At 62.1% G+C, this 18195-nt stretch overlaps 1 protein-coding gene across 2 annotated transcripts in view; it reads left to right on the top strand.

The window, feature by feature from the left end:
• KIAA1671 (KIAA1671 ortholog) overlaps positions 1-17484 on the top strand; it is a 41058-nt gene extending 23574 nt beyond the window's left edge. For both annotated transcript variants that reach the window (XM_077308895.1, XM_077308896.1), the window contains exons 7-12: positions 11247-11368; positions 12484-12724; positions 12819-12996; positions 13304-13428; positions 13625-13764; positions 14691-17484. In XM_077308895.1, coding sequence (XP_077165010.1) covers positions 11247-11368; positions 12484-12724; positions 12819-12996; positions 13304-13428; positions 13625-13764; positions 14691-14775 — 891 coding nt within the window. In that variant the 3' untranslated portion in view covers positions 14776-17484. The remainder of the gene's footprint in view (positions 1-11246; positions 11369-12483; positions 12725-12818; positions 12997-13303; positions 13429-13624; positions 13765-14690) is intronic.
• Positions 17485-18195: the final 711 nt, after the last annotated feature.

The raw sequence follows: 18195 nt of genomic DNA, 5'->3' as shown, positions 1-18195 counted from the left end.
CTCAGCATGCTGTGGGCTGCGTCTCCCCATCCTCGGGCGATGACGCGTCTTTGCGTGAGAGATATTTATAACTTCCAGGCCGGTGTTCCCTCGTCTTCTTTCCCCACGTTGCTGTTGTTGACGCCCGTGAGTCACTGCGCTCTGTTCATGTGCGTAAAAATAAACCTGAGAAATACTCAGGCAGACGCAGGTGTGACTCACTCGTCCCCTGGCCCTGTCTGCAGCCAGCAAAGCTGCCGTGCCCCCCCCCCCCCACGACAGGGCTCTGCCTCTGTGTCTCCCGATCAGTTTCCTCCCGAAATGAAGTCCTCTGCTGTACCGTTTTGGCTTCCACGTGATGGGTGACCTGGGTCGCCTGCCCACCGTCAGCGTCAGGTGGAGACGGGGCCTCTTGGTCTGGCCTCTGCCTGGCTCCCCGCTGCCCCCTCGGTAACCTGCCCCTGCTGGGTTGGCAGAGGGAGGTCTGGCGCTGCAAGGCTTATGCAACCTGACATGTTGTTCGCCTCTGAGGTGCTCCTGGGCTCAAATCGAGCTGGACTGAAGGTCATCTCAGCCGCCGGCATTCCAGGGCCTTGAGCCGGGGGCCTGCCTCGCCCCCTCCCCCCGTTTCTGCTGCCCAAAGTCTCTGCTGCAGCCATTTGGTCACATGGGCAAGGGGGAGTAGCCAGTGGCAGCCGCTCTGCTGCAGCGGAGGCTCCCTCTGCCCTCTGCCCTCTGCCCTCTGGGGGGGGGGGCCCTCGGAGGCCGTGGGGGTGCAACGTTGGCTCTGGCTGCAGGGGGGTTTCCTGACGCACCTTGTTGCAGCAATGGGCTGAGGGTGAGGAGCGCTGCTCAGAAGCCCTGCAGGCTGCGGGGTGAGGGGCTGTGTGGGGGGGGGGGAGCCCCCATGGAGTGCCCACAGAGGGCCACAAAATAGAAGCAGGTTTTGCAGAAGTGTAGCCAGCCCCCCCCCCTCCCCCGCTCAATTGAAGGAGCTCTTTCCTGCATGTTCAGCCTCGGTCAGTTGAAGCCGCAGGCACAGCTATGGCACGGTGGTCTCCATTGGGGGCTCCTTCCCCCTCCCCGAAAGAAACCTGAGGGTGGCCCCCAGCCCACCGCCCAGGGGAACAAAGGCGCACAGGAGCTCTTGTGTGGGTCCCAGCACGCCCTGGGGAGCTTGCAAGGCCTCCTCGATTGTTCCCTGCAAGGTCTCAGGAAATGGAGCCAGCAGCCGTTTCCTGGCTCACAAATTCATTCGGGGTGTTTGTGTTCCTGGGCATGGAGCCCTGTTTAAAAGGTCTTTGCCCCAGAGGCCCTGGCGCTCGCCTGATTGTCTCTGTATCCTGCTTTCCCCTCAGAAGGGCCTCAGGGAGGTTTGCAACCTTTAATAAAAATACGTGTTTTTTTGCTCCTCCTCATTTCTCAGAGGCTTGGTTCTGCTTTGGTTCGTTCAAGGGCAGCATTGCAGTTCTCACGGGAGGCTTCAGTGCTGCAGATTCAGTCATGGCACAGCGGGGTACCCTCCTGCTGACCCTCCTGCTGACCCCGCCACGCCCCTCCTGGTCTGTTGCGTGGCCTGCGCCCCCGTGGCTGTCTGAGCTGTGTGCAGGGGGAGGGACCAGGGGTGCAGAAGAGGGGAGCTGCTGAGGCAGTTTGGGTGAGCTTGACTCCCCTTTGCTCTCCTCTGCCTTAGGGTCCTTTATAGACTCCTGAGGTCTTCTTGAGGCTCCCTCCCCCCGCCCCCTTCTTTGGCTCTCTCGTGGTCTGTCAGCCAAGCCCCGTCTCCGTCAGGCCGGCCCCTGCCTTGGCTGTGGACAGCCTCGCTCTAAGTGCAGTCAGTAAAAATGGCTTCACAGAGCGGCCGTGTCTGTCTGCAGGGGATGAGCTGGATTTGAATCCAGGAGCACCGTGGAAACCAGCAAGGTTTTGGGTGGTCTGAGCTTTTGAGAATCTTCCTCAGATCCTAGGATCTGCCTGACTTTCGAGAACAGGGGTGAACAAACGGTGACTCTGTGGGTGCCCATAGACTACAATTCCCATGAGCCCCTGCCAGCACATGCAGGACGCGTAGTCCCTGGCCCGTTTGGCCACCTTGCTCTTGAGCTTGTAGCCAAAAATCTGTTTCATTTCTGAAATGCTGAATTCTGGATTCGCACTCAACCGTCCAACAGAAACGGGCTCCTTTGGCTTTGCCGCGTCTGCTGGGAGAGCGACAGGGGCCTCCGATGAATGTCGATTTGGGATCACTGTTGTGCTTTTGAACGATGCGTCCCATCTGCGGGGGGGGGGGGACACGGGCAGCCCGGCTGCTGCTGGCGCAAGAGGAGGTGGGGGCTTCCAGGCACCTGTTCCACCAGGACGAAGCTCAGCGTGGGCTGGGGAGCTATTTTTACACTGCCTCTGGCCCAACCAGCTGGCTGGAATGAAGTAGCCTCCCTAATAAACGTGACCCACAATCGTTGTGGAATGTGTCACTCCTGCAGCCTTACAAGGAGAAGCCGAGGAGGCCGCCGACCCCTCTGAGCCGTCCAGGGAGCCAGCGGAGAGGGCTGGGGCACGGCTGCGATGGAGCGCTGGCTGCTTCTAGGCCGCGTCTTGCCTGGGGGGCAGTCACCAAACGGGCTGGAGTTTGGTGTGCAGCAGGAATCTGGAGTGCAGCAGGAATGGCCTGGATGTCCCCCAAAGTTCTTTCCCGCTGGCATTGTGCAAGCTGTGTGTGGAATGTGCAAGCTGTGTGTGGAATTGTTCAGCAAGGAGTCTGTTGGAGAACAGGCGTGACTGGAGGGCTAGTGTGGCTGACTCCTCCTGCCCGGAATGCCTCCACTCTGTGGTGACTTAGCGGCACAAGTTGGGTGCTCCCAAGCAGTGACACAATTGCATCCGCCCCCGCGCCTCCCAAGCTCTAGCCCTGGTGCCCAAGATGGGTAGATGCCAACAGAGGAAGGTCTCCAAGGGGAATGGAAAAGGCTTCCGGGGGTTAGGAGCAGGGCTTCAGGTGCCCAGCTGCCCGTTTCCAGGCTAAGTCCATTGCCTTTGATGAGTTGCAGGGGTTCTGCAGTATGCGGGGTTCTGTATAGCTGCTTCCCTGGCCACCCACAGGAATGTCTCCTCCCACCCACGGGAAGGGACCCTGAGCAGAGACCCCTTCCTCCGAGCGCTCAGGAGACGATGGTGCCCGTCACTTCCCCCCGCGCTCTGACTCCTCTGACTTTTGCAGAGGCCGGGATAGAATCCCACCCTGTTGGCCTGCTGTTAAGGCAGGATTGGGTAAATATTTCCACCCCTTGAAATAGTCTTCGGGCTTCGAGAACCCCCAGAAGTGATGTCAGCAGGCCTCACCCCCAGAAGTCACATGTCACCAGAAGTCCCAACACCCCACCCTCCCACAGGACGTGACCCCGTGCTCCATAGGCCCCCACCCCGGCCCCCCACCCTAGCTCTGTGCTCTAGCCACCCCCCAAGCCCACCACCAGCCATTTTAGGGCCATCAATCCCCTGATTGATTCTAATTTTTATATATATATATATATATATATATAATTAACTCCCACCCATTTGGAAAACCCTTCCGGGGCTGTCAAGAGACCCCAGTTGGGAACGCCTGGCCCCTTCCCCATGTTGTTACTGCAGCGCTCCACGGAGGGATCCCGTGACTTCTCTGCTGCCCGGGAATTCTTCTGCGAAATGCTATCAGTTCTCGCCAGCTGTTTCTAAGGGCTTCCTGTTTTGAGACACAGTCCGTTCCCGATTCGCGTCCCAGGAAGAAAACTATGGTGGTGACGTTTGTGTGGAAAAGCCTGATTCTCTCCTGCTGGTTGCTCAGTTTCAGCTTTGCGCCAAGCGCGTCTCTCTCCCTCTCCTCTTGAGGAAAACCGAGATCCTTCCAAGAATGCTCGAAGAGCATCAGTCAAAGCAGCTGCAGATGGATAGAGCCCCCAACACGTTTGCGGTTGAAAAAGCTTGTTTATCCTTCCATAATGGATGTTTCTGAACATCCCTGGAATATTTTGATGCGCTGGTTTAAACAAGGCACACCCTGAAAAAGCTCTCTGCCGCCTCTCTGGATGGCCAAAGCTGGGCTGGAGGAGACAAATGGTGGAGCCCACCCTGGCAGCCCCCAGACCCTGCTAAGGGAGAGCAGGTGTCCCACCTGGAGTGTCCAGCACAAGAGCTCCTTGCAGGGCATCGTGGTGCTCGGGCCACGTTTGCCGTGGGGCATCTGTGCGGGAAACCAACTAGACACTGTTGGGGAGATGACAGGCCAGCCATCGAGCGACCGTCACATGCCTCTCAGAGGACGGTGGCTGAGCTTGACCTCTGGGCGGAGAAGTATGAGGCGGAACTCCCCCCCCCCCCAGCCTGCTCTAGCCATGGACACTGCTGAAGGTTGCAGTCCATGAGCCCGGTTCTTTTGGGAAGCCCGGCTGCTCACGGCAACCCCGGCAGAGCAGGCCCGGGCTTATCTCTTGGCTGCTGCTCAGCCGTGTCCTGGGCTTAGTGGTGAGGAGATGACAGGGGCGGCCTGAACGAGGAGGGCCGGGATGGTGGACGCCGGGGTTTGTGCCGGGACAGCAGCCCACTTCTGCTGGGAACGGGGGAGGGGGGGAGAAGCCTCGCCCTGTGGATCGGAGTGCTCCGCCCCGGCCCCACGTTTCCCCCGAGGCCCCTGCGGCACAAGCCTTGGAGAGCCTCAGTCTCCCTGGCTGAGAGCGCTAGAGCTCCGTGACCTTGGCTGACCTTGGCCAGCCTGCACTTTGTCTGGGGGGGGGGAGAAAACATCAGCTATGCATCTGTGGTGGTGGGGAGAGAGAGAGTGTGTCCTTCCCCCCCCCCCCCCGTGCTCAGCGTGGGCCGGGAGGGGCCGGAGATGGGATTGCTTCTCAAAGCCATGCTAAGGGAGAGTTTTCCAAGCCACCCCCCCCCCCCGGTCGTTGTTACTCCTGGGGGCGGGGGAGAAGACGCACAGCGAGTGCAGCAAGCGCTCGAGAGGCAAGGGTTAATAAATCAGGCCGTTGCACATGACGGCTCTGCAAACGGTGAATCATTCCCATAGATCCTCGGCTCCCCTCCGCCGGCCCAGTCGGTCGCCAGGCAGATGCTGTTCCCGGGGTTGCCATGGCGACTCTGCCTGTACTCTGATCGGCCGGCCCAGCCTCTTCCTCGGGAAGACCTCTGCGGGTGGCTCCTTCACCTGGCGCCGTGGTTCGCCTTCCTGCCGGGGAGCAGGAGGGGAGCGAAGCGGCGCTCGTGGCCTTCCCCGCCCCAGGCCGATCTGCGCAAGGGAGGATGCCGGCTCAGGCACGCGGGCACAGGGGACCCGGCGGTGCGGAGCTGCGAAGAAATCCTTCCTCTCGCGGCCGCCTCCCGCAGGCCGCCCCGAAGGACGCTTGGCCGAGAGTCAACCGCGAGCCCGCTCTTGAAGGCCGCCGGCTTCGCCTCCTTTGCCCGGACGCCTGCTCGCTCTCTCTGCGCTCCGCTCGTCCTGGATTTACGAGGCTCCGGGAATGAAGGGTCGCGGTGGGGGGGGCGGTGAGGCGGACGACTGAAAGCAGCCTGCGTGGAGCCCTGGCGTCGCACGACCGCCTCGCTCTCTCCCGAGGCCTCAACGGCCCGTCAGGGGGGCAGGCGGCCGGCCCGGAGGAGAGCTTGGCGACGTGGTCCTCTGCCGCTGCCGCCGCCTCGGAAGCCCCCCAACCCCCCCCCCCCGGGCCCGCAGGAGAAGACCGGGAGTTCTTGCACGGCAAAGTCTCAGCGTCTTTGCTGAAGCCGTGTTGGAACAAGCCCGAGACAGAATGCTCCCCTGCCCGGGAAACAAAGCCAGAGGTGTTTTCGTAGGGCAAAGTTTGCGGATTGATAAGGCTGCCGCGGAGCAAGAGAATACTTGACTTTTTTGGTTTGTTTGCTTGCACAAATCCTCCCCGGCCATTCTTCTCCCCCCCCCGCCCCCCCCCCCGCAGTGTCTCTAGACCAGAAAGATGGCTTAGGAGCTCGGTGAAGGGCTTGGTTCCCTCTGGCCCCCTCCCCACCCGGAGACCCCTTTTGTGCCCGGCAGGCATGGATTACCTCAGAGGCAAACTGACGGTGGCCCAGACCCACATGACCCACTGGGTGGGCTCCGTGCGCAGGTCCCTGCAGGAGGCCCTGAACTTGGTGGCCACTGCGGCCCCCCACGAGCGGGCCTCTGGGGAGGGGGCGAGCCGAGTGCCCCTCAAGCGCACCTCCTCCTTCAGGCACTTTGCCTCCCGCAGCAGAGAGTCCTTCCGGAGGTTTTCGGTCCAGAGTCAAGAAAGGCTGTCTTCGCTGAGGAAGAGGCAAGCCAGCTCAGAGTGGCCGGACCCCGTAAGCACCTTTCTACCTGGGGGGGGGGGGTGAGCGGGCAGTGCCCCTGCTGCTGCCTTGCTGTGGCCGGGTCTGCCAGGGCCTTGAGAGCTGAGGGGCTTTTGTCTCCGCCTCTGACACCACCAGCCGTCTGCCGGAGCCCCCTTGACACGCTTCCCAGGGCTGCGGATCCCGGCGGAGGAAATGGCCCCAGCATCCCAGCGCTGGTGAGTCCCGGCCTTTCGGCTGGAGCCCCAGGCTGAGCTTAAATTTACAGCCCACTGGCTGTCCTCACAGGCACGGGAGGCCACTGAATTAGTTTCGGGGCAAAAAAGCCACGAGGAAAAACAGGCTGCCCCCCACCCGAATGCTGCCACGCCCACGCTGGGGATCTCTGGCAGGAGGGCCTTGAGTCGAGAGTCCCAAAGGGCATTCCTAATCCATTGTAGGATGGTGGGCGGAAGAGAGCAGGAAGTTCAGGATGTCAAGGGAGCTGGTCGTCCTGAGGACTTTGGGCTGGGCTATGAGATGGCTTCTTCCCAGCCCACCGGGGTGCCCAAGCCTGGCTTATGGGCCTAGCTAAATCTTGGCAGGTCTCTTTGGGGTGCAGAATGGTGGGCTGTCTTAGCAAGGCCGCTGGGCTGAAGTGTGCAGCGCTCTGCTCATGGGCTGGTGCCCCGCCTTGCGGTTACTCTTCCCGAACCTGTTTTGGGCAGCCCCTGTGCCCTCTTAAAAGCCTGTGACGCTCCGGTGGCATCACTGCGCCTTTTTGTAAACCTCTTCCCGAAGCGAGGAAGAGCAGCGCACGGGTGTGCCATTGTGGCAGCCTCTCGGTGCAAAAGGCCAGCAAGGGAAGTGGGCGCTGCATGTGCGCGGGAAGACTCGCCTGTGGCAGGCTCCGGCAGGGCCTCAGGGAAAGGGGCTGCATAAGGAGAGGCTCCCGTGCAACGGCGTGGTCCCTGGGAGCCACCTGTCAACGCAGGCACAGGGCTTCCTGGAGGCAGCGGCTAAGCCTTCCCCTGCATGCCTGGCAGCCAACGGCCCCTGCTGAGCCAGGGATTCTGGACAGGCCTCGGCGCCTGGGCCGGGCCCTAGAAGAAGGGCCCCCGGGAAGGTTTAGAGGCTCCTGTCTTCTTCCAGCCCCATCCTCTGGAAGTCAGTGCGAGGCAGTCACAAAGGCCCTTTCTGCTGCCTTGTGGCCCTGGGAGGGCCCTGAGAAGCCGGCCAGTTCACTGTGGGCCACGGCAGGTTCTGCATTCCTACACCATCTCCTGGAAGAAGCGGCTGGAGAGGAAGAACGCCCAACCTGGTCTTTGCTAAGGCTTTAGCCGGCCTTGCTGGAGGAGCTGGAAAGAGGCCAGGGGCTGCCAGGGGAGGCGCTTTGGGACCAGGGGGGCCTCGGGTGGCAAAAAGGGGCCGTGGTGGGCTGGAGATCCCAAGTGGTGGCTGGCCAGAGGGCTTTTCCGGGGGTGGGGGGGACTCCTCAGCAAGCAGGGGCTGTTTGATTTCTGGATCGTGTCTTTCTCCCTTGCTGAGGGTGGCCTCGTCTTTCGGCCCTGCAGAAACCCAGCAGGGTTAATTGGGTGGCAGCGAGCAGAGTGACAGCTATTGGCGGGACGGGAATATTTGCTCATGCTCAGGACTCTCCCCGGAAAATGTGGGTCACCTTCGTTAGTCTGTTTGTAGCGTCAGAAAAGAGCAAGAGCCCGGGGGCACCTTTGAGGTGGCAGAGTGTGAGTTTTTGAGCGACTCCTCCAGGTGCATTAAATGAGCAGTGACTCACAAAAACTCACACTCTGCCACAAAGCTTAGTGCTTCCTGATCTGGGATGAGTTTTTGGCTGGACATGTCCTTGAGAGGAAGGACAGTCAAGGGCCAGTCATTTTCTCTTGAAACTACTTTGGAGGGTCGTTGTGAGGATAAACAGAGCGATGCTGCTGAAGCATGTTGCAAGTCAAGCCTGTCGTAGACGCATGGAACAACAGCTGGCTGGTTGATCAGTTAGAGCCATGGATCTGTTAGAGCCATGGATCTGTCCAGCCGCTGCTTGGGGGGGGGGAGGGTGCACCTGCTCCACTGCTGAACTACTCTGTGGAATTTTTACCTGATCTCCCGCCAGGACAGTTCTCCCTGGAGTTTAATTTGGCTGCAAATTTGAAGTGATGCAGGAATTTCTGCTGTGTTGAAAATGCTTCAACCAGTTGGGACGGAGGGTTTCCCCCCTTGCCAGGATTCTCTCGCTACTGGAACACTTTCCTCGCTCTTTTAAGTACGGGCTGGATGTCCTGCCAGGAAATGCCGGATTAATTAGTCTCATTAGAAGAATGCCTGCTTCTGTAGAAGAACATTTAAGGTTCGGTCTGATGCTGTTGAAAGCGTTCCCCGCCAGCCGGTGGGCTTTTCCATGCACCCGAGCGTGTCTGTCCGTGTCCCCGAGGGACGTGTGCCTGCCTTGGGCGCCTTTGGTGAGGGCTGGTGCCGTGGCTTGGCCTTGGCCGCTCTTGGCGTGCCAGGGCAGCGCTGCTTGACTAGGAGCACCCTTTCTCGGCCCCCCCCCTGCCTCACCGGGCGGTGGGAAGGGAAGGATAGTGAGGCAGGCCATGGATCTGCAAATCAAACGGCAGGGATTCGAGGCAGAGCATTCTGCGCCTGTGTCTCCACGGTGGGTGCGTGGTGCCTTCAGGATGCCGGGGGAGAGAAGGTGTCACGTGGACCCATCAGGCGGCCTTGAGTTGCATGGCAACCGTGAAGCTGTAGCGGCTCGGTACCCTTGGTGACGAGTGTGTCAGGGCCGAGGGAGGGAGGGAGGGGTGGGGCCGCGAGTGGTGCTTGTGTGACTTGAGCAGAGCCGGAGGTGATGCGCATGCCTGGCCTTGGGCAGACCTCCACGATCCTGACGGCAGAAGGGAACAATCCAAGGGACCCACGGCTCAGTTCAGTACATGAATTCCTGGGGCCCAGCGGGTTTGCTGATTCTGGTCGACCTCAAGCCAATGCCTGGCAGAGGAGCTCCCTTTTGCAGACCCTGCGGAACTGCTTTGGGTCCGTCAGGGCCCTGATCTCCTCCGGGAGCTCGTTCCTCCAGGTGGGGGCCGGGGTGGAGAAAGCTCTGGCCCTGGTCAAGCGGGCTTCCTTGGGGCCAGGGGCCACCAGGAGGTTGGAGGTGCTGGAGCGAAGGCTCTTTGAGGGGTGCAGGCAGAGGGGCGGTCCCTCAGATTCACTGGGCCCAGACCACTAACGGCCTTAAAGGTGATTACCAGAACCTTTAGCCTGATCCGAAATTTGACCGGTAGCCACTGCAGTTGGAGGATGGGCCGGAAGTGGGGCCTCCATGGCTGTGAGTGCCCTGCAGTGTGCAGGGGGTTGGGCTGGATGGCCCTGGAGGTCCCTCCCGACTCCCTGCTTCTCTGGTGGTCTCTAGCCTAAAGCGGAGATGGGGGGGGCGGGGTTGAACCTGTGACAGTCGCTCTCCTTGGCACTTGTGGGCTCTGCGCTTTGTTTTGCCGAGCATCGTGGCTTGGCTTGTGCAAGCTTTGCTGGAGCCCTTCCTTGGGCCTCGGAGCCGGTCCAGCCTCTGGCTTGAGCGTGTTGCTCGCTGGCCGCCCCTGAGCTGCTTGCTGCCTCTCGCGTGGACTGGCCTCTTCGTGGTCTCGGCCAGGGGAGATGGAGAGGCTGGCCTTCGCGTTGCGAGGGAAGACGCAGAGCAGGGCTTTGAGAAAGGCTTCCACAGGCGCAGGAGATCCTCCTGACATCCTGTGACTTTTGGGACCTTTGGAGTTGCTGGGCATGGCCCTGTTGCCTCGCAGCCGCCCTCGCTGCCGTGCTGCGCCTGGCGCCTCTTGTGCTGGGCAGAGGCTTGGTGTCAGAGGACCCCTGGCCTCTCTCCAGCTCGGCTCCTGGGAGGGACTCAGCTCAGGGCTCCTTCCAGATCCCTGCTGTCACCGGTGAGGTCACGGGGATGAGGTCCTGCCTAGTTCTAGGAACTCTTTATCTGCCGCAGCAGCAGCAGCAGCAGGGGGGGGCGGGGGCGGGGGCACCCGAGAGGTAGCGGCAGTCGCCCGAGAGTCTTGGCCAGGCTGCGGAGAAGAGGCTGGGCACCATGCTCCGTTCCATGTACACCAAGTTAATTGCTCGGATCGTGAGTATTCTGAAACTTGTTTCCAATGGCCTGCCGGCTGTCCTGTGCTGGGGCCTGTGCCTCAGGGGGGCTTTTGTCTTCGCATCATGAATTGTCTTAAGAACTGGGAGCCGTTCTGTATTCTGCTCATCCCCCGGCATTCCTCTTGTCAGTGGAGGAATTGGGGGTCTGGAGAGGGCCTGGCAGCCCCTCCCAAAGAGAGACCCCTGCCCGCCCGCTGGTTCTGGCTGGTTTGGGGTCCCCGCGAGCAAGCAGAGGCTTTGCGTAGAGTTGTTTGGAGGGGTGTGGTGGCCAGTTCTTCCCTGCGTCCCTGCGAGGCTGCCTCCTCCTTTGTGTCCTGCCACGGTGCCTCGGGGGTCCATCTGGAAGCAGCCCCTGAAGGACCAACCCCTGGCTCGAGGCAGGAGACCCCCAAGGGCATGAAGAGGGGAACGACTGGAATGGCAGACTCACGTGACCCTGGGCCTCTGTCCGGAGCACGCCAGAGGAGAAGCACGCTTTGCTGGAGCTGGGCCCAGCCACGCCTTCCGTGCCTAGGGGCCCACAGGCGTCATGGTCAGAGGGGCCCGCAGGGACTCTGAGCAGCAGCCTCGGGACAGCCTGGGCTGTCATCTCCCACCCCCCTGAGGGCCTGTAGGGGCTGCTGCTGTGCCACTCAAGGACAGAAAGCCAAGCCAGGTGCCTTGGGAGGGTGTGCTCCTCCTCTGTGCCTGGAACCCGGGGAAGTGGCCGGCCGCCTGACACGCAGAGCACCGGTCTCAGGACCGGGTGGGGAAGCCCCCTCACGCCTCCCGCTCCTTGCCCCTTGCAGGATCAGCTGAAGCAGTGCTTGGGCAGGCCGGCGCCCGAGGCCAAGGACACGGAGACGCTGGTGCGCGAGGCCGACAGTCAGCATGGCTCCTGGAGCGACCAGCAGTGTGGCGGTGGGGACAGGTGAGTCCTTGTGGAGCAGGCAGGTGGGGGCTCGTGCTCTGGGGCCTTTTGGAAGGAGGGGAAGGCAGGCGGGAGCTTTTCCTGGCCTCCCCTTGGACGACGGGGCATGGGCCACTGGGCTGCGGCTCCCGATTGCAAAGCAGGAGTAGCGAAGCCAGGCAGGTTGCAGCCGTGTGTGCCAGTGAGGAGCCCACCAGGCCTGAGGCAGGACGAGGGGCCCTCTCCCAGCCCCTTTGCCCTCTCCCCCTGCCCTCTCCCAGCCCCTTTGCCCTCTCCCCCTGCCCTCCTCCTGCAAGAGGGCCGCCCCAGGGGGAAGGAGGCCTCTGGAAGGGGAGGCCAACGTGGGTCTCCTGCAGCGCTTGCCGGCCTTTAACCCCCCTCTCTGGAGGAGCTGCTTCAGTTGTCGTCCATTCCCACTCTGGACCGTCTCCCTCACGGCCGGGCCAGGGGAGCAAGTGCCCTGGGGTGGGGCGGCCATAGCCCCTCAGCTGGAAGCCAGGCCAGTCTCCCCAGGGGACTCCCCCCCCCCCCCCGCAGCCTCCCATGAGAAGCGGTGGCCAGGCCTCTGGTGCCCCCTGCTGGGCAATGCGGGCATGGCCGAATAACTTTTGTTTGCGTGGAATAAGATTCGGAGGGGCCTTTGGTGCAGAGGTCGATCTGGAGAAGCTTGTGGGGCTTCTGGGATGCCTCTGGGGCAGTCGGAAAGGGGGTGCTGGGCTCTGTGGGGCCTCATCGGCTGGCTCTGGCTCCAGAACAGCTCTCCTGTGATTGCCTCCTCCTCCTCCCTTGAAGGCCTGCGGTTCCCCAGGCAGTGGGGGGGGGGGCTTAAATTTGCCTTGAGCCCCACAGAGAGGAGCAGGGCCAGCCTTCGGGCCACCTCAGGGCTGCTCTCCGATGTCTCCCGGGATGTAGGGAGGCATCCCAGTGCTTCTGTTTCGTGCGGCTGCCTGGGTTGCTGGCTTCGTCCTCTGGGCTGTGGGTTGGGAGGAGGGAAGGATGACTGGGATGTCACGCCCTGCAGCCCACCCCCGCGGACCAGGGAGCCGCTGGAGCGCCAGGCAGCCTGCCCGCACTGGCCCAGACATGACAGCTGCCCCACGGCGTCTTCCTTGCAGCCCGGCGCCAGAGCCGTCTTCCTCGGAGGGCCCCGTGGCCTCGGCCCAGAAGCAGCACCCCCACCGCCGGCTGCCCTCGTCCTCCTCCCAAGCCCACCCGGCCCCCACGCCCGACCCGCAAGACTCCTCCTGGGACCGGAGGAGCGCCAGTCTGGACCGCCCCAGCTTGGACACAGAGTCCCCCGAGGGTGCGGAAGGCCCCGCGCCCGCAGAGGCTGGCCTGGACTTCTCCTTCTTGGAGGTGAGTGCCCACAAGCTGTCGCCTCCCGACCCTCAGCAGGCCGTGCCTCAGTTCCCCAGCCAGTAATGCAGGTGTTGTTTCCCCCCTCTCCAAGCAAACCGCGGTGCTGGACTCCAGCGCCCTGAAAACCCGGGTGCAGCTCAGCAAACGGCGGCTCCAGCATCGCGCTCCCATCTCCCACCTGCTCCGGAGAAGCAGCAGGGCAGGCGCCGACCAGGGACCCTCTGCGAGGGAGGAGGCGGGCAGCGCCTGGATGTTCAAGGACTCCACAGGTAGCGAGGGCAAGGTGGGCGGGGGGGGCACTTCATCCCAGGTCCCCAGACAAGAAGAGATCAAAGAAGTGAGCCCACCTGCGTCCCACAGAGAGGACTGGGGTGGGGAGAAGGCCTTGCCTCTTGTAAGGGCTGTGAGGTGTGTGGGGGGGGGATGCCGGCAGGTGGCAGGGGAGGGGAGGGGAGGGGAGGGGAGGGGAGGGAGTGGCACTTCAAAAGGGGGTGCAACGTTTCTGCTGCTTAGTGTGAGGAGGACCCTGTGGACAGCTGCTGGTTTTGGGCCTTCCTGACATCTCTGCCTCCCCAGGCCTGGATCCGGAAGAAGCACCAGGCCTGCCCGAGGTCTCGGATGAGGAGGGCAAGCCACGCCCCCCCGTCTCCCAAGCGCAGCGACTGCCCGTCTTCCCAGGGCTGGACCACTCGGCCCTCAAGGTGACCCTCCTGGGGCTCCCCCACCCACCCCCCTTTGCAGCTGAGCTGGGGCCGGAAGCAGCGTCGGACGGGAGGGCGGGCCCGGACGGGAGGAGGGGGTCCTGCAGGGTTCCCGGGAGGCTCCACATCTCGAGGGGCTGGGTTCCGTTTCTGCCGTATTTCGAGAGATTTGCACGAGCTTCTCTCCGTCTTCCAGGCTCAGCTCAGGAGAAGGCAGGAGCCCGAGGGAGCAGGGGACGCCAGCCCTGCGCGGTTGTCCCGGTCTCCGAAATCCCTGTTCCCGCCTGGAGGCCCCGGGGTCCGGGTGCTGCCCGCTGGCACCGAGAAGGAGGAGAGGTAGGCAGAGTTTGTGCTCGAGATGGAGGGGTTCAGATCCTGTGCCCAGAAGAGGCGGATCCTGCAGCAGTGGGCTGATGTCGCACAGGCCTTGGGGGGCCCCAGAGGGGACCAGGCCCCTCTCTGGCTTCTGCCGTTTTAGCGGGCTTCACTTCCGAGGCAGCTTTCTTTTTTCTGTAAAGCGTCCCTCCCCCCGGCCTTTCCTGTCGCCTGAGGACGTTGGTTGTCCTGCCCTTGGGGGGATCGCTAGGGCATCTTCCCAGCCGATCGGGGGGGGGGGGGGGATGGCGTCCCGCACTTGGCCAGCCCCTGAGACTTGGCTTTGGGGTGATGTCGGGGGAGGGGGGAGGCAACGAGTGGCGGGTCACAGAGGCTCCGGCCCTGCCGTGTGGAGCTGCAGATCCCCCCCCCCCGCCTGGACCAGGGTTAGTGGTGCCTTTAAGCAGCGGTCTGGAGGGGGGTGCTCTGTGGAGGCGAGACTCGCCTAGAGGGTCTAGGGCACCCCATAAGAGTTTGCCTTCTCCTTTCCCGGGGGGACTCTTCTCTGTGTTCAGGGGGGCAGTTCTAATTCTGGGAGAGCTCCCAGCTCCTCATTATTATTGTTGTTGTTGTTGTTGTTATTTGATTTATTTCCCGCCACTCCCTGGGTAGGCTCGTGGCGGGTGGCAGTTGTCTTAAAAACCCCAATTAAAACCCCATTAAAAGGCATTAAAAATCATAACATGGCAGCAGCCAATCACAATCTACTCCCACCTCCCCAGGCGATGGAGAATGGGGGAGGTCAAGTATCCTTGATCCCGTAGGAGGCCTCTTCCTCTCCCCCCCCCCCGGCCCCTTCTGCTGGGGGCTGTGCCGCCCCCAGGAACGGTGGTCCCCAAGGGGGGGGAAGCCCCTCTCTTCCTGAGACGGCTTCTTTGTGTCTCCAGGCAGGAGGGGGCGTCCCTCTCCCCGCAGTGGCTGCAGGAGCTGAAGTACAAGCGGAGGCAGAGTCAGCACGAGAACCAGGTGTGAGGCGCTCTGGAGCCCAAGGGGCGGCCGAGCAACCAGCGCCCGACACGGCCATGCTGACTCAATGGAACCTCCATGTTCGGAGGCAGTCTACCTCTTGAGAGCCAGCGCTGGGGACGAAGCAAGGAATGCCCCCCTGGAGGGTTTTCAGAGGCCTGGAAGGAGGGTGTTGGTGTAGGGGGGGGCCCTTCGTGTGATCTGGTGAGCCGACCCCGGAGAGCAGCAGGAGAAGGCAGAGGAATGGCCGCTCCTTTCCAGAGGAGGGGGACGACGGACACGTCGGCTGGAGACCCTGGGAGCTGAGTCTCGGACATGGCACTCTCTGTTTGGGGCTGCTGGGGGGAGGGGGCTGCCTCCCCCAGGGAGGACAGCCCAGCTGTGTTCTGTGCGTCCTCCCAAGGATGTGTCTGCTTTGCTTGGCCCCCCACCGGGACAGCTGGACGGCCTTCCTCCCTCGGGGGAAAGACGTGGATCTGGACCCTGTAGCAGAAGCCTTGAGTCACCCGCAGGCTCTCTGCCTTGGCCGCTTTGTGCCTTCCCTCCCGGGCAGCCGGCCCCACAGCAGGAGGAGAGCCCGCCTGATCCTCTGGAGACCACGGCCCCTGTGGGTGATGCAGCAGGGCGTCTTCAGGGTGCTCCTGAGAGGGTGGGAGTCGAGGCCTTGCTGCGCGGAAAGGGGGGCCTCGGAAGGGAGGGAGGGAGGGAGGGAGGGGTGGTGGCTGCCACCGTGTGGAAGGGAGGCCGAGGTCAGGGACGGGGACCCGGCTGTGTTTACTGCCTCGCAAAAAGGAAAGGTGATCCTTGGCTGCTTTTAGCGTCTCTTTGGCTTGGGTCCAGCCAGCATGGTGGGAGGGGCTGCTGCCCGGCCACGAGTGAGTGGGCTTCGTTTCTGGTGGGCCGCGTTTTCCTTGCTGGGCCGTGGTGCCTGCTGTATCTGCACCGGGGTAATTTGTTCACGAGGTGCTTCTCTTCCCTGGGGGAGGCAAAGCAATAATATCCAGGGAGTGCTGAGGCACCGTTTTCTCTCCTGCTTGGCCAGCAAAGGGGAGGGAGGGAGGGAGGAGAAGCCTGTAAAGAGGGGTGGGGGTGGCCTGGCCAGGGCTGTGGCGGGGGGGGGGAGTGCCTTGTCCATTTGATTACAGGTGCCTGGCTGGACTCATCCCTCTTCCCTGGGGGGGCTCCTCACTTTTGGTGGTGCCTGGAGACCCTCTCTGCCCTTAGAGAAAGCCAGGCTTCCCTCCCAAAGCGGCAAAGGTGGAGGGCGGCTGCATAGGGGCCCCCCAGACCATTTTCTCTGCCCCCCACCTCCCACGGCCCCTTCTGCCTTGTTAGACCACGTAGCCAAGGAAGAGCTGCAGGTGTTGTGCCCGTGGAGGTGTGGCTTCCCTGCACAAGAGAGCCAAGCTGGCCTTTGTTCCCTCTCCTCATTTGAGAACCCCCCCGCCCCCCACCCCCTTTCTGGAATGAAGGGCTGCAGTCAGGTTGTTGCATTGTTTATCCCCTGCCCAATAAGTGCTCTTCTCAGAAAGTTTCTATTTTTATATGTCGGAGTGGAGATGTTTGCAGCAGCTTCCATTGCACAGATTTCCCCCTTCCCGGCCCCTCCCTGAGCCCTGCCAGGCCAGCCCCACGGTGGACTGCAGAATTCGTGGCACAATGAGGAGGCCGGAATTTGTCCACACCAAACTCAGGAATGGAACTCCGCCTTCCAGCGGGGTGCCAGAGGGTGGCCGGCTGGTACGTGGGCAGGCTTGGCTCCATGAACCTCGTGCCAAACCCCTGTCGAGGAAGAAGAGTCCGGGCTCTTCCTGCTCCTGGCCCCCTTCCCCCCCCCCCCGTGGTCTGGGGGTGCCCACGCCAAGGGAGGTTTTTGCTCACCCCTCTTGGGAAGCTGCCATTCGGGGCAGATGGGAGCCCTCTGGAGCTCTGAAGGGGGTGAATCCTGCACGGATGCTCCCCCCAATCAGAACTTTCCCAAAGATGCCACCAATATTGTGTCGTCCCCCCCCCCCCCCATGTTCTGTTTTTGGAGCCAAGAATGTATTCTGAAGCATAGTGCTTTGTCCTTTCCACACATGGCACTCGCATGCGCCCTTGGTGTGCGTGACATGGGGTCCCGCCTGCTGCTAAGCAGCCCCCCCCTGCACTGATGAGAGGGGAGGGGCTGCTCCTCCGGAAGTCAAAGAGATGCTGTGTCCTCCCCCTCGTCCTGCTACCGCCTGCCTGCTCAGTGAGGGTCTCTTGTGTGGCCCCGTGTGTGTGTGTGTGTGTGTGCGTTGTTATGGGATGATGTGCCCTCGTGTGAACACCAAGACGTCCCGGAAGGGGTTGGCCATCTAGCATTTCATTAGCTGGTGTGGGCTCTTTTCTTAAGTGTCTGTTTTATTGTATTCTGTTCTATGCTCCTGTGAGATTTTCCTCTTACCTGCAAAGGGTGTGTTTCCTTCTGACAATCCGGAGCACGTGTACACACACACACGCCCCACCGCCTGCCCTCTTGCCCTCTTGCCCTCGGCCCAGTCCCTCCCCCCCTGGGGCTGGTTGGCTGACAGCGTCTCTTTCCCGCCTGGGAATGCCATCCTGTGATGCTGAGCTTGGGCAGGGGGTGGGGTCTGGCTCTGGGCACCCTCACTGCCCACGGAGGCCCTGTAGTTTTACTACCAAGAAATGCTGGAACTTTAACTATGATTAAAAACAGAATCCTCTAAAAGACACCGTGGAGAGTCTGACTTTGTTCTGATCATTCCGTTCTGTGCCCCCCCCCCGGAGCCCTTCTGCTCCCCCGGACCCTCTAGCCCTGGCCTAGGGAGCAGGAAGGCTCTTGGCCCCGGGGGGGGTCCGGGGGGCCCCAGGGGTTTCCATGTCGCTCCCCTGTAGGGGCAGGGAGGCAGCCAGGCAAGCCACATTGTGGGCCCGGGTCACGTTCCCTCGTTCTCCCACTCCGGGTTGTGGTTTTGGAGAAAGGCATCAAAACAGGGGGGGGCACTTGGGAGGGACCTCTTTGGCTTCATGGGGGGGGGCACAATGGCTCTCAGAATTTCTCCTCCTGGAAGGGAAAAGGGGGCAGGGAGGGGGCTAGTTTCTGACCTGTTTTTTCTCTAAAATGTATGGTAGGGGGTTTAGGGTTGCCAGCTCCACTTTGGCAAGTGCCTGGAGATGTGGGCGGGGGGGGGGGCAGCCAGGGCGGAGTGAGGCACAATGGCCTCGGGTCCACCCTCTGAAGTGGCCGCTTTCTCCAGGGGAACTTAGCTCTGTTGCCTGGAGATCAGTTGGAATAACAGGCCACCTCCAGCCGTCCCCTGGAGACTGGCAACCTGAGACAGGGAAGCCATGGGTCAGGGCTGCAGCCATTGGAACCTGAAGAGATTCCTAGGCTGGGGTCCGCAGCGTGGTCCCCATGACTCCTTTCCTTTGGGCCGCCAA

The sequence above is a fragment of the Paroedura picta genome, chromosome 13 (genome assembly GCF_049243985.1).
Source record: "Paroedura picta isolate Pp20150507F chromosome 13, Ppicta_v3.0, whole genome shotgun sequence".
Lineage (NCBI taxonomy): Eukaryota > Metazoa > Chordata > Lepidosauria > Squamata > Gekkonidae > Paroedura > Paroedura picta.
Note: the sequence above shows the minus strand (reverse complement) of the source record. Positions and strands in the feature narration are given on the sequence as shown.